The 14593-nt window shown below is 44.3% G+C and overlaps 1 protein-coding gene across 8 annotated transcripts in view; it reads left to right on the top strand.

The window, feature by feature from the left end:
- Mok (MOK protein kinase) overlaps positions 1 to 14593 on the top strand; it is a 37609-nt gene that overhangs the window by 13172 nt on the left and 9844 nt on the right. For 3 of the 8 annotated variants that reach the window (XM_050154816.1, XM_050154815.1, XM_050154814.1), the window contains exons 3-4: positions 3129 to 3218; positions 4715 to 4785. The exons of 4 other annotated variants lie outside the window; for them this stretch is intronic. In XM_050154816.1, the coding sequence (XP_050010773.1) occupies positions 3129 to 3218; positions 4715 to 4785 (161 nt within the window). Of the gene's footprint in view, positions 1 to 3128; positions 3219 to 4714; positions 4786 to 14593 lie in introns of those variants that run through there. One more of the 8 variants, XM_050154819.1, reaches the window with a different exon arrangement.

Raw genomic sequence — 14593 nt, 5'->3', positions numbered from 1 at the left:
TGGTAGGCACTGAACCTGGAGCCTCATGAATGCTAGGCAGGCACTTTACAAACTGAACAGCATCCCCGACCCCAAAAATTCATATCTCAGCAATTTATGAACATAATCTCCTCATGATAAATAGCTGGGTATGGTCGCACATGCCCAGCACTTTGGAGGCAGAGGCAGACAGATAGCTAAGTTTGTGTCTCAGAAAGACAAATATTGCCTGTTTCTCCCATTTGTGATTCCTAGATTTATATAGATACCTTCAGTTATATATGTCTATATGACCCCAAAATAGAAAAGAAACTGTCTGGGGAACAAATACAACAGATGAATGTAATGATAATAACAATAATAAAAAAATCCATTTTCCTGATAAATCGTGTTCTATAGAATACATAGTACAAGTGCATGTACATGTGCTCACATGTACATACACACATACACACACATGTACACATATACAATAGATGAATATAATGATAATAACAATAATAAAAAATTCCTGATAAATTATGAATAAATTATCCTGATAAACTATAGAATACATTGTAGGAAGCTCTGTTTTAAAAGCATTTGGGGTCAAGGTCCAAATCAGGAGCAGAAGGAGAGAGAGCACGAGCAAGGAACTCAGCACCGCGAGGGGTGCACCCACACACTGAGACAATGGGGATGTTCTATCGGGAACTCACCAAGGTCCATCTGGCCTGGGTCTGAAAAAGCCTGGGATAAAACCGGTCTCGCTGAACATAGCGGACAATGAGGACTACTGAGAACTCAAGAACAATGGCAATGTTTTTTTTTTTTTTTTTTTTTTTTGGTATTTTGAGACAGGGTTTCTCTGTGGTTTTGGAGCCTGTCCTGGAACTAGCTCTTGTAGACCAGGCTGGTCTCGAACTCACAGAGATCCGCCTGCCTCTGTCTCCCGAGTGCTGGGATTAAAGGCATGCGCCACTACCGCCCGGCCTGGCAATGGGTTTTTGATCCTACTGCACATATTGGCTTTGTGGGAACCTTGGCAGTTTGGATGCTCACCTTACTAGACATGGATGGAGGTGGGTGGTCCTTGGACTTCCCACAGGACAAGGAACCCTGATTGCTCTTTGGGCTGACGAGGGAGGGGAACTTGATTGGGGGAGGGGGAGGGGGAGGGGAGGCGGCGGTGGGGAAGAGACAGAAATCTATAATAAATAAATAAAAAAAGTAAAAAAAAAGGTGAACCCCCCAAAAAAAATTAAAAAAAAATAAAAGCATTTGGGGACCTGGAGAGATGGCTCAGCAGTTAAGAGCACTGACTGTTCTTCCAGAGGACCCGGGTTCAATTCACATTACCCACGTGGCAGCTCACAACTGTCTGTAACTCAAAATGTGATACTCTCACACAGACATGCAGGCAAAGCACCAATGCACATAAACTAAAAATGGATAAGTTACAAAAAGCGTTTAGGGAGGAACTTTTGCTGTGGCAGAGGATGTTGGTGGGGTCGGGGTACTCAGCCAGGGAGCCACGGGCAGGTGTAAACACACAGATCTTTGAATACTTTACTGGGTCAAGGGAGGAAACAGAGAAAGGCAGTCAAAAATACTCTCGGACTATAGCAGGCTTCCAGTTAGCTAGGTCCTCAGCCTTCCAGCTGACACTTAGCTCTGGGATGCAGCTGGTTGTGGGAATTTTTCCTGGGTCCTGCGCCTTTTTCTGGGTAGCGTCTTGCATGGCTCAATAAATGTGTTTCAGAAGAAGCAGGAGTGTACTAATGTGTGGATAGGCATAACCTCTCAGAGAAACTAGACAGCATGCTGAACTTTCCACATGGAAAAGTTGGCAGAATAGAACTCAGCCAGCAGTCAGGAAGATAGACATCCCTAGTTTTTTTGGAGACTCAGAGATGGAAGACTCTGGAACAATGGGTTATTTGGCTGGGTGTGATCCTCATAGCCCAAAATGGGGTGGTTTCTTCAAAGGACTTTTCGGTAGCGATAGCCAGCTCATGGCCGTGCACTGGTTTTGGTAGGCTTTGAAATGTGAGCAGTAAATGCAGTGCCCTCATCCAGGAGAGCCTGGGGTGGACTCACCTGTCTTCAGGCAAATGAATGCTGAGAAAGCAGACTTTTTCCATGCTAATGAGAGTGCTGTACCCCAGAACTTTGAAATGCTGACTTTCAGCTAGTGTGCACTTGTTTAGTTGCTTAGTTCTCATAAATGAGTTAGTAAATTTTCTTTAACATAAATTATTAATAAGTATTTTCAACACATTTAATTAGAATTTTATATATTTCTATGTTAAAAGGAACAACCAAAAATCTTTTTGTGATAATAGATGATAAAATTTATGTCCTAAATGATAAAACCTTTATTTAAGGCGGGTGGTACTGGCTCACATCTTTGATCCCAGCCCAGAACTCAGGAAGCAGAGGCAGGCAGATCTCTGAGTCTGAGGCCAGCCTGGTCTACAAAACAAGTTCTAGGAGAACCAGGACTACACAGAGAAACCCTGTCTTGAAAAAATTTTAAAAAGAAAGAAAAGAGCCGGCGGTAGTGGCGCACGCCTTTAATCCCAGCACTGGGGAGGCAGAGGCAGGTGGATCTCTGGGAGTTCGAGACCAGCCTGGTCTACAGAGCTAGTTCCAGGACAGGCTCCAAAGCCACAGAGAAACCCTGTCTCGAAAAACCAAAAAAAAAAAAAAAAGAAAAAAAAAAGAAAGAAAAGAAAAAAGCCTTGATTTGATGTCTCCCATCTCTCATGCATATGTTTGAGTCCCAGCACCAAAAAAGAAACTTTGAATCTTGTAAGATAATGAAGATGTATGACTAATTTATTCTTTTTTTTAAATTTATTTATTATGTATATAGTGTTCTGGGCACCAGATCTAATTATAGATGGGTGTGAGCCATCATGTGGTTGCTGGGAATTGAACTCAGGACCTTCAGAACAGCAGTCAGTTCTTTTAACCTCTGAGCCATCTCTCCAGCCCGACTAATTTATTCTTAATTTAAATTTTAGTGGAAAAAATAAAACTTGATTAATTTGAAGTATGAGTGACGTTTTACATTTTGATCATGGGAAATAAATGTGATTTCATAACTCTTGATTTTATAGTTGACCTAATTGTAAATTAGTTGTGCATTTTTGTCCACATAATAGTATTGAGCAAGTGAACAATCTACGAGAGATACAAGCACTGAGGCGCCTGAATCCACACCCAAACATTCTTACGTTGCATGAAGTGGTTTTGTAAGTATATTTGAGCTTGGAAAGTTATCGAAAGTAGAAAACTTAATACTAAAGATTATTTTTTATCGTGACTAGACATTTAAAACATTTGTCTTGTAGCTGAGAGGGTGACAGTTATCACTTCATCTTATTTTTACTTGAGCAAGTTGTGTCTCATTCCTGATATGAAAATGTTTTGGTTTACCTGTGTTTGGAAAGCCTGTATCTCCAAGGTTTGGCTCCTGCAGCTTAGTCAGATCTCCATGCCTTGTTGTGAATTACTTTCTTATGAATGCATAGCACCTTCTTATCATAATTCTTATCATAATTGATACAGTTTCATGATGTTTTTCATCCATGTTCATAGAATAATTTGCATAAAGTTTACCTGTCAATCAAGAAAGCAGAGCATGGCCACAGCCATGGGACCCCCACCCTGCCACTGTATTTGCATTGTGCTTCTGAACTCACTGAGCTGGGAAGTCAGGCTGCAAGTTCCAGGACCTGCCATTCTGTGGGTTGGTGCCCTAGATATAGAAGCCATGTACAGCTTCCAGGGGACCTGGCCTATCAAAGTCTCAAAGGAACACATCTGCCAACACAAGTGTAGTAGATGTCAGTCATGGCACAATGTAGTTTAAAATCAAAATGCCGAGTCTTGTCATAGCTGTGTGGCCTCTTGGCCTGCAGTGTTCTTGGAAGTCATCTCAGCCACATATGGGAGGTGAGCCGCATAGGCAAAGGGAGCCCTGCCAGGCAGACTAGAGGTGCACAGAGCAGCATCTGGGGCAATGTAGTTTCATGACTTGGGTCTGAGTAAAATCAGAAGCTTGTTGGTATTCCCAGGCCTCTGCACCACTCACTTTCAAACCCGGACCCCGTGTAAGTGATAGCATTTGTCTTTCTTCTCTCCTCTGATGGGTTTTTGGGTTTTGCCCCCACCCCCATTGTAAGTTATCTTGATTATATTGAAGTAATAAATAACATAGAACAATCAAAACTAAACGTGTAGCTGGTCATGGTGGCACATGCCTTTAATCCCAGCACTTGGGAGGCGAGGCAGGTGGATCTCCATGAATTCAAGGCTTTATAAATTTGAGGCCAACCTGGTGTACATGAGTTCCAAGACAGCCAGAGCTACATAATGGAGAGACCCTGTCTCAAACAGTGAAACAAAATAAACAAACAGAAAAACTAACCATGCATCCACAAAGCTTGATCTAAATTCATCAACTCCCAAGCTTTTCTTTCTGCTGGTAATTAATGTTCTATTTTCATGATGTATCTTTTTTAAAGGTGATTTTAGAGCTTTGCTTTAGAGTTTTCATAGTATTTTATATTAGTTTTAGCCTAAATGTTGATTCTAAGTCAACTGTGCAATCTTAATAATCTCATGGCCATTAATGTCTCTTGTAAGAATGCCTTATTTACCAGAAACATGTACAAATACATATTAAAGGACTTGACTATGTTTTCTGATTAAGACAAGAAAAAGTAAAGTCTGCTTTCTTCCGCAGCGACAGGAAATCTGGTTCTCTTGCACTAATATGTGAACTTATGGACATGAATATTTATGAGCTAATCCGAGGTATGTAGAGAATTTTGAAATGTAACCTGAGATGACCTTGTAAGAAATGTTTGGGGTCCCCTATGTGTTGTAGCCACTGCACTGCTGTAGTGACTATAGTAACAGGGAAGTGTGCAGTACGGAGCTGCTGCACTGGGCCCAGGAGGCATTGTTATGACAGCCTCTTAGTGATGACTGAAGAAGCCACAAGCTTTCTGGGAGATCCTGTGATTTGGGTGAGGCTAGGCTGAAGGCATGCCCTCCTCATAAGGTTTCACTCTGAAGCTCCTCCCTTGCTCACCATTCCCTCCTGTGCTCCCAAGAAGCCGAGCTCTCCCCTGGACTACCATAGGGAGGATCGTCCCTCCTTGCATTTGTCATATTCCAGGATGCGCCTTCGTTCCTTCCCTCTGAGCAGTAAAGCACTGTTCGGGACAGCTCACTTGCTGAGATGGCCTGTTATGGCCTTGGATGTGTGCAGAGTGTCCTGAGGGTGCCAGGAAGCAGAGCTTTGGCTTTCGTTGAATCGATGTCCCTGAGTATCTGACTTCAAGGTTATGTTAGATGTCATGATGAAATGCAACTATGAAAGCAATATAGGAGACAGTCTATTTTCTAGATCACATAGTACCCAAAGGACAAATGAGAAACAGAACCAAGCAAAACAGCTGCCAGACCTGGTGGGACATACCTGTAATCCAGGCTTATTGAGAGATGGAGGAAGGAGGATTGCCAAGACTAACCCTTGGCTAAGTTGCAAGACTCTGTCTCAAATGTTAAAGAAGAAAGGCCTAAGGATATTAGCTCAGTGGTATAACGCTTGCCTAGCATGTGAAAAGCCTTGGGGCTAATCCCTAGTACTGGAGGAAAATAAATACATAAAGAAAGGAGAAAGAAAGAAATGGAAAAGGAGCAGACAGTTGCCGTAGAGTCTTGGGAACACCGTCTTTGTGATGGCGCTCTGGTGAAAGCATCAGAGATAACTTAAACCTTTGCCTCAAACAGCTGATTCTGGCACTGCTTTGTCACCTAGCGACACCCACCCCCAACACTTTACATTTTAAAGAATCTGTATAGGGCTGATGGCAGCTCACACCTGCAGTCCCAGAGTACCGGTGGCTGAGGCAGAATGACAGGAATCCAGAGGCTAGTATAGACTATAGAGCAAGTCCTTAGCTACATAATAAGGGCACATCTCAGAAAACAAAACACAAGGGAGCCCTTCCTTGGTTGTTTAATGACAATTCTCTGTATCTGTAAGATGCATACCTAATGTTAGAAACCTTTTTTTTTTTGCCTTCTAGGGTGTGCTATATTTATGCTTTATGCTCACGGGGAGGAGAAATGTCTGTGTTGCTATGTGTTTAGACATTTGAGAAAGGTATATTTAGAAAATTATTTATTTAATTCCCAATAGCCAGGAGATTGTGTCATTGAAGAAACTGAAGCATTTCTTTCTATATCTACCTTCAGAGACTGTGAAAGACTTGCAGTTAGACCAGCAGACAATCATTGTTGACAGTTACCCAAACAGGTCTGTCTTATCTGCCTGCTATGCAGGGTGACAATCACTGAAAGGTTTGCAAAAGGCAATTTTTTCTTAAGGTGGCCAAGTATGATGGAAACTCAAATCCTCAAGTGTGTTTACCGTACCTGGGTCTATTTTTAGGTGGGAGAAAGTGTTGGGGTAGAGCAGTCAGATGTCTGTGCGCAGGTAATCCAACTTGATGGCTTTTTCTGGGACACAAGTTCAGAAGTGAGGGCATCAGTATGGTCTGAAGGTGGCGTTTCCATCCTCCTAAAGTATGAAACATACCCCTGGATACTGTGACATGCCCAAGTGAAGAGTCAGTGATTTTTCACAGAGGCCTTTGGATCCCCCAAAAAGGAAAGTAGGCAGCTGTTTTCACCATGGTCCGCCAGTCAGATTAACTACAGCAAAACAGCGGGGAAGATGTGCTTCATTTGCTTGCCTGCAGGACCTCCAAAATGAGAGGTTTTTGGAGCTATCTAAAAGCAAGTAGCCAAGAGGAAACCTGAGGCTCAGAAGGAAGACAGTGCCGAGGGTGTTTCGTGTACAGGGAAGGACCCAGTGTGTTCACGGGCTGGTTATGCCTAGAGTTGGGGGGATTCTGAGTGCTGCTGTGGTTACATTCTCTCTATGTGTCTCTCTATCTTTCTCTCTCTCTCTCTCTCTTTTGACACAGGTTCTCTCTATATAGTACTAGCTGTCCTGGAATTCAGTATGTAGACAGGTAGACCAGGCTGGCCTCAAACTCACAGACATCTAACTGCCTCTGCCTCCCAAGTGCTTGGTGCTAAGATTAAAGGCCTATGTCACCATGCTTGACCAATGGTTACATTATTGAGAATGGCTCACAGTCCTTACAAGTTGTTTCTGAGCTTTGGAAGATACCATTTTACAATGATGAGCACTTTTCTGTAAATACCTAATAGAAGCTCGTGGCCTTTATCGTGAGTGTTGCCTATCTTTCACAGGCCAGGGACTCTATTGTCTGCACTGAATCTAAGTTGTTGCCAGCTATACCAGGCACCCTAGATGTTAAAATCTGGATAAAAGCTGGCAGCATTTACAAGGCATTTATTATTGAAATACACACTATGATTCCAGAATTAGTAACACAAGAAGTATAGGCTGCTGCTGCACTGCTCATGGCTGTTCACACTGCTCAGGCTCTGTTCTAATTCTTATAGAAATACACTGCCAAGATCCCCTGCACCCCTGCCTGTTGTTCATATCCCCACTTTACAGATGAGGAAATCAAAGAGCAGGAAAAAAGCACCTTGTCTGGTAAGCAGCAGAACTCAGACTTGAACTGAGCCCGGCTTCAGAGTCCATATTTTCAAGCACGTGCACACTGCTGAGAACAAACTGCCATTGGTCCTGTTTCTGTCATCGCTACAGATGAGCTAAGTGAGGTTTGGGGGATTAGGCAGTAATCCAGGGGAAAGCTCTTCAGGTAGGACAGAGCTGGCATTGAGACTCGAGTCCGTGAAACCTGCGTTCTGTACGTACCCTGGCCCAGCTTGGGCTTCCAGGAAATCTCTCCCGATTGTTTGTTCCTACTGATGACAGTGTGGACCTACTGAAAGCTCTGGGTCACTAAAACTTTTGCTTCAAGTAGCAGTCATGTGACCTTAATGGCTGCTCTGGTCATTAGAGCACTCAGTAGCACTGTCACATACTAAAAAACAACCACGGAATGAAGGAGGTCATGCTGGCTTCAGTGGGTTGTCTACTCACATATAGTAGTCTGGGACAAACAAGCATCTGAGAAAGTGGAGACTCGGCATTGTAGGTGTGGCTTTTGCTATTCATGACACATATAGTCTGTTGTAGAAATAACTAGAAGAAAGTGTGCTGTGGCTGTTTTTCCTTTGCCCAGCAGGTGCCCTGGGAGGCAGGCTGACTGAGAACTGAAGACTCCCAGGCTTACCTGGACCTGTGGCAGTCAGGCATGAGGGGTCTTCGTCCTAGTTCCCTGCCATGGGCTGTTGTTGTAGAGGTATAACATAGTGCACACAGGATTGCCCTGTATGGGAAAAGTCCAGTCAGGTCTCTGGAAAGCAGAACCAAGGGAACTGATTACTGAGGCTGTGCACAGACTGTGGCTGCACAGTCCCCTACCATTGCTCCCAGCCTTTCCCCTTTCTCCTTTGAATGCTTGGTCTTCTAAACCCTGAGACACTCCAGTGGCAACAGCCAGTGTTTATTACACTATTGGGAGAGAAGAGGTTGGCTCAGAGCATGTTTTAGAACACATCGTTGGTCAGTGGTAGGGCTGTGTCACTCAGGGCTGTGCTCTCTGAGGCTGTGGGTGGAGCAGGCATCCTGCAATGAGGCCATGAGAGTGGGAGAATGACACGAGGCAGGAGACACTGGGACAGTGCTCTGTGCCTCGCCACCATGCAGCAGAACTGTTACGCAAACCTTGCTGAACTAGGTAAATGCATTCTTTATCAGATCTGATCTCTTATGTACCAACAGCAAGGAGGGAAACATTGCCAATTCAGCTTCAGCATTTAGCAGGTTTAATTCTACCTTTATTAAGAGGATCCTTCAGTTTTTGTACATAGATAAGAAGGAAAACATAAGCTATGTTTTTAATAATTTTTTGCATTTCTGCACACATGCATGACACGTGTGCAGGTTTTCATGGCAGCCAGAAGAGGGCATCTGATCCCCTGGAATGGAGCTAGAGTTACAGGCTGTTGTAAGTCACCTGACATGGTGCTGGGAACTGAACTCAGGTTCTTTGCAAGTGCAGTATGTGAGTTAACAGCTGAGCCGTCTCTCCAGCCCTGCTAGCTATCTTTGTTACAGGATTCCTAGTACTTTTTGAATGTCTGCCTCAGAATGACTGACATCTTTGTTTTCCCGACCATTGTTCTCTGCCATTCAGAATATGGGTGAGACAACATTTGTCACTGGAATACTTTTTTCTAAAATGATGAGACCATCTGATTATGGTTTTTTTGTTTGTTTTTTTTTGGGTGTGTGTGTGTTTTTGTTTTGTTTTGTTTTGTTTTTCGAGACAGGGTTTCTCTGTAAAGTTCGGGCTGTCCTAGGACTCATTCCACAGACAGACCAGGCTGGCCTTGAACTCACAGAGCTCCGCCCACCTCTGCCTCCCTGTAGAAGGATTGAAGGTGTGGGCCACCACTGCCTGGCATTATGGTTGTTTTTTATTGGCCTATATTAATTATAAATAATGATGGATTTCATTTGACATTTTCATACGTGTCTATAATGTGTTTTGATCTTATTTGCCCTCTCTGCCATTTTTTTCCCTCCCCAACTCCTGCTAATCCCATTCCTGTTCCCAACTAATCCCTCTTTTAAACTGGGTGGTGGTGTCACAGTTTTCAGTACCTGGGAGGCAGAGGCAGTGGTTTCTGTGAGTTCAAGGCCAGCCTGGACCACAGAGTGAGTCCCAGGGCAGCCAGGGCTACACAGTAAAACTGTCTTGAAACAACAACAAAACTCAAACAGAAAAACAACTAGCCCCTTCCTTCTTGTACTTTCTTATGTTTTGTTTTGGACTGTTTTTCTGTCCAAAACAGGCCATGGCTGACCTGGACCTTGCTTTGTAGACTAGGCTACAGTTTCATATCTTTAAATAATATTTATTTTTATTTTATGTGTTTGAGTGTTTGCTTGCATGTATGTGTTTGCATCAGGGGTGTTCTTATTTCTTCCTGTGTGTGAGACCCAGTGAGTCTTGGTTGTTTATAGGAGCTCGGTTCTGGCTCCGAGCGAGAGGTTATCTACAGGAGCACAAGCACCTTACCAGAAGATTCACCATTGAACAAAATGTCTCCATTGAGGGCCTACAGAGCTCCTCGTCCTTCCTCCTTCCGTAACAGAACACTGATGGGGGCTGCAGTGCAGTCGGTAGTTCAGTGGCCTTGTCACGCCTGGGAGACAGTGTCCACGGCACTCTACTCCACCTGGCTCCTTCATTCCTTCCCCTCTCCATTGTGCAATGTTGCTTGAACCTTGGCAGTTTGTCTGTTGTGGCTGAGTCGAGCAGTGGCCTATCTGAGCACTTCACCAGCTGTGTTCGGGGAAGTGTGGCTCTACTATTTATGATACAGCATGTGGCTCAGAGTCCATATTCAGCCGTGTACTTTTGGGATCCTCCTTGGGCTCCTCTGTGTTACTATTAGGCTGAAGATGGAGAGCTCTTAGCGTCTACCTCTGAAGGTTGCTTGATGCTTAAGTCGCATGTGTAAAGTGTGGAGAGCAGTGTCTTCAGTGACCAGTGGTCATTCATCTCCGTCACTGTCACTCTGCAGTTTACAGTGTGTGGTGTAGTTCATATGTAAGCAGAGCGTTACAGAAGGCAGTGTGGTTCTTAGCAATGTGATCTGTAGCACGAATAATGAAAACCAAGAGACAGATAATAGGGTTCAAGCTGAAGATCAGAAATGCAAAGTGGCCAGCCACTGGCTCTTCCTGCTACCTCAGACTGAAATGGGCGATCCTGCTTCCATGAATCTTCAGACTTGAGACTGAGCCTGAGGCCTGTCTCCTCCTGTTTTATATTCCTCTCTAGTGCTGGAATTAAAGGTGTGTGTCACTACTGCCTGGCCTGTATGGCTGACTAGTGTGGCTGCTTTGCTCTCTGATCTTCAGGCAAGCTTTATTTACTCAAACACAAATAATAGACCACTATATTGATCTTATTCAGTGAGCCAAGCCCTGTTTGAGGGGTGAAATATTTCCATTTTCAGTCACCTGACATGACGCGGCTTCAGAGCAGAGAAGCAGAAGGACTGTGTTTTTGCATTTGCCATGGCTGACAAAAAGGGCAGCCCAGATCACTCAGGCTCTGTTCAGACTGGCATCCTACCTACATCATGTCTCCTCTCTGGCCCTCACTTCTCTGACATGTGTCTCTAGGAGCATTTGTGAGATACCAGGTGTTCCTGGTATATACATATACACATGGTTGTGTACACACATGCTGTGGGCATGACCTCTGGGCCTCCGATATGGAGGGCATTGGCCGGGCTGAGCTGGGCCTAGCATGCAGCCTCCAAGCCTGATCAGAATGCCATGCTTTGGCTGGAGGTCAGGGGTTTATGGGAGTGTGTGCGTGCTGGAGAGCCTGTCACAGTGCAGCCAGTTTTCCTTCAGATGCCGACTCACAGTGAACAGCTGTCACTGCTTACTTACATGTTTTACATTCTGAGATTGCACGTGACATTCCCCTGAGCTTTCTGAGGGACAGTACTCTGAAAATGTACGTTAGAAGACTCCAGCTATGCAGACGAGGGAAGTACAGACAGGAGGTTCTCCAGTGGTTTACTAAAGACCTTTTCTTTAGACCAAAAAGAAGAAACTGGTAGAAATCAGACATGTACTGAGCCTGGGGGGCTGGGATCTGTGTGAGATGACTGGACAATGGGTGGCTAGCCCACTCCTTTTCTGGGTGTGGACTCTCAGTGGCTCGAACACCGGTCTTGCACCATTCCTCTGGTGCCTAGCTTCCATGAGGACACCCTCCTAAGGAAAAAAGCTGCCCCCATCTCCTGGGCTTTGGTAAAGGGATTAAGGAATAGTGAGGGCTGGGTAGCTGACCAGGACTCATGCTGAGGCCCAGGCAGCTAAGAAACTAGATTCTTGGATCCTGTACCCATGCTCAGAACTTCCTAGACCTGAGTGAGGGCTTTAACATCTGCCTCTCCAACTGATCACCCTATGGCTGTGGTGCACAGCAGAGACTTTCCAACAGCCCAAGCTCCTGAGTCCAGTTCAGATAATAATACCAGCCAGCTTCATGCACTTGAGGGGCCGAGGCAGGCGAATCTCAGTGAGTTTGGGGCCAGCCTGGTCTACAAAACAAGCTCCAGGACATCCAGGGGTGTTACACAGAGAAACCCTGTCTTGAAAAAACAAACAAAAAACCAAAACAAAAAAAAAAAAAGATCTGGATGTGTGGGCTTATGAGATGACTGAACTTACTTTGCTGCCAAACCTGTTGACTTTCCTGAGTTGGAGGTTTTCTTTTTCTTTCTTTCTTTTTTTTTTTTTCAAGACAGGGTTTCTCTATAGCTTTGAAATCTGTCCTGGAACTAACTCTTATAGACCAGGCTGGCCTTGAACTCATAGAGATCCACCTGCCTCTGCCTCCTGAGTGCTGGGATTAAAGGCACGTGTTGTCCTCTGACCTCCACCGCACTTGTAGCCTATGTACATACACACACACAGACACACTCACACACACGTTAATTTAAAAAAGTAACAATTGCTCAGACATGGTGGCGCAGGCCTTTAATCCTAACACATAGCAAGTAGAGGCCTATGGATCTTTGTGAGTTTGAGGCCAGCCTGGTCTATAGAGAGACCCTGTCTCAACAATACCCAAAAGTAGGTAGGTAGGTAGGTAGGTAGGTAGGTAGGTAGGTAGGTAGATAGATAGATAGATAGATAGATAGATAGATAGATAGATAGATAGATAGATAAAGATAAATGGATAAATAAATAAATAAGACAAATAAAAGATTTGGATACATGAACGAACAAGACTGCCAAGTGCACTTTCATAAGTGAACAGTGTGAAGGTAGGTCTGAAGCTGGAGCTCTGGGATGCACAGGGCAGAGGGAATTGGTGGGGAGGGACTCTGGCTAATTCCTTTGTGAGCCCAGGAATGACCTAAGGAGAGCCCAGCTCCAGCAGGTGTGCAGGAGATGGAAGTTACATGCTCCGGCTGCCCTGAAACAGGGGCTCTTCCTGCCTCAGCCCTCCCAGTACTGGGATTTCACATTTATGTCATTATACTTGGTCTCGGTTTTTGATACAGGATCTGATTCTGTAGTCCAAGCTTGCCTCAAACCTGTGGGGATCCTCCTGCCTCAGCTTCCCAAGTGCTGAAATTAAAGACATAGGGCACTAGTACTACTGGCTTTTGGGTTGTTTTTTGTTTGTTTGTTTGTTTGTTTTTTGGTTGGTTGGTTTGTTTTATTTTTGTACTGGGCAATGCCCCTAGAGCCTAAGCACTCTGGGCAAGTGATCTGCAGCTGAGCTACTTCTCCAACACTGTAGATAGTAGGTTATAAAATCCCCCCGAGCTTAAGAAAGCTAACTAAAATCTTAAATTTTGTTGTTGTTGTTTGGTTTTTTGTTTTGTTTTTGAGACTGGGTTTCTCTGTACAGCCCTGGCTGTCCTGAAACTCAAGACCAGGCTGGCCTTGAATTCAGAATTCCACCTTTAAGTGCTAGGATTAAAGGTACACGCCACTACCGTCCAGCTCAAAATCTCAATTAACTTTTAAAATTTATGTGTATAAGTATTTTGCCTGCATGTATGTTTGTGCACCATGCCTGTGCCTGATGCAAATGGAAGGCAGAAGAGGGCATCAGGTTACTTGGAACTGCAGTTATGGATGGTTGTGAGCAACCTTGTGGGTGCTGGGAACCAAAGCCTGGTACTCTGCAAGAGCAGCCAGTGCCCTCCCCCTTTTCTTTTATATTTTTAAGAGTTGTTTTATGTGTATGTGTGAGTGGCTAAATGAATGTGTGTAAGCTGCAGAGCCCAGAAGAGGGTGTCTGAACCCCCTGACTGCTGCCCAGTGGAGTGCAAGAGAGTAAGCGCTCTCGATTGATGAGCCCTCTCCCCAGTCCCTAACTGATTTTTTCTTTTTTTTATTGATTTTTATTGAGCTCTACATTTTTCTCTGCTCCCCTCCCTGCCTCACCTTCCCCTTCAACCCTCCCCCAAGGTCCTCATGCTCCCAAGTTACTCAGGAGATCTTGTCTTTTTCTACTTTCTACTTCCCATGTAGATTAGATCTATGTAAGTCTCTCTTAGTGTCCTCATTGCCCTAACTGATTTTATAATTCTAGTAAATTATAATGTCATGTGAAACAGTCTAATAAAAATGATTATGGTGTTGAATGAAAAGTTAGTTGCACTTAGAGATTGTTTTGTTTTTCGGGACAAGGTCACTCTATGTAGCTTTGGAGCCTGTCCTGGAACTCGTCCTGTAAACTAGGCTGACCTCAAACTCACAGAGATCCACCTGCCTCTGCCTCCCAAGTGCTTAAAGGTGTGTGCTAGCTACCACCACCTGGTGATTTAGAGATCTGAAAACTAAGTTATTTTCTTTTGTTGTTTTGAGAGCACTGGTTCCCAGTTTGTTGTCTGACACACGCGCTGTGCCGTGCCTGTGCCCTCCCCTGAGTAAAGGTTTCAAAGTTCGATGGAGTTTTATACATGTGCTCTCTATTCCTACGGTGCTTCAGGTATCTTTTACAGGGGAACCTAAGCTGTCATATACTTTACTTATTATTATTTTTTT

The sequence above is a fragment of the Alexandromys fortis genome, unplaced genomic scaffold (assembly GCF_014885135.2).
Source record: "Alexandromys fortis isolate MF-2015 unplaced genomic scaffold, M_Fortis_MF-2015_v1.1 scaffold_91, whole genome shotgun sequence".
Taxonomy (NCBI): domain Eukaryota; kingdom Metazoa; phylum Chordata; class Mammalia; order Rodentia; family Cricetidae; genus Alexandromys; species Alexandromys fortis.
The sequence above is the reverse complement of the archived record's forward strand: the minus strand, read 5'-3'. Positions and strand labels throughout refer to the sequence as shown.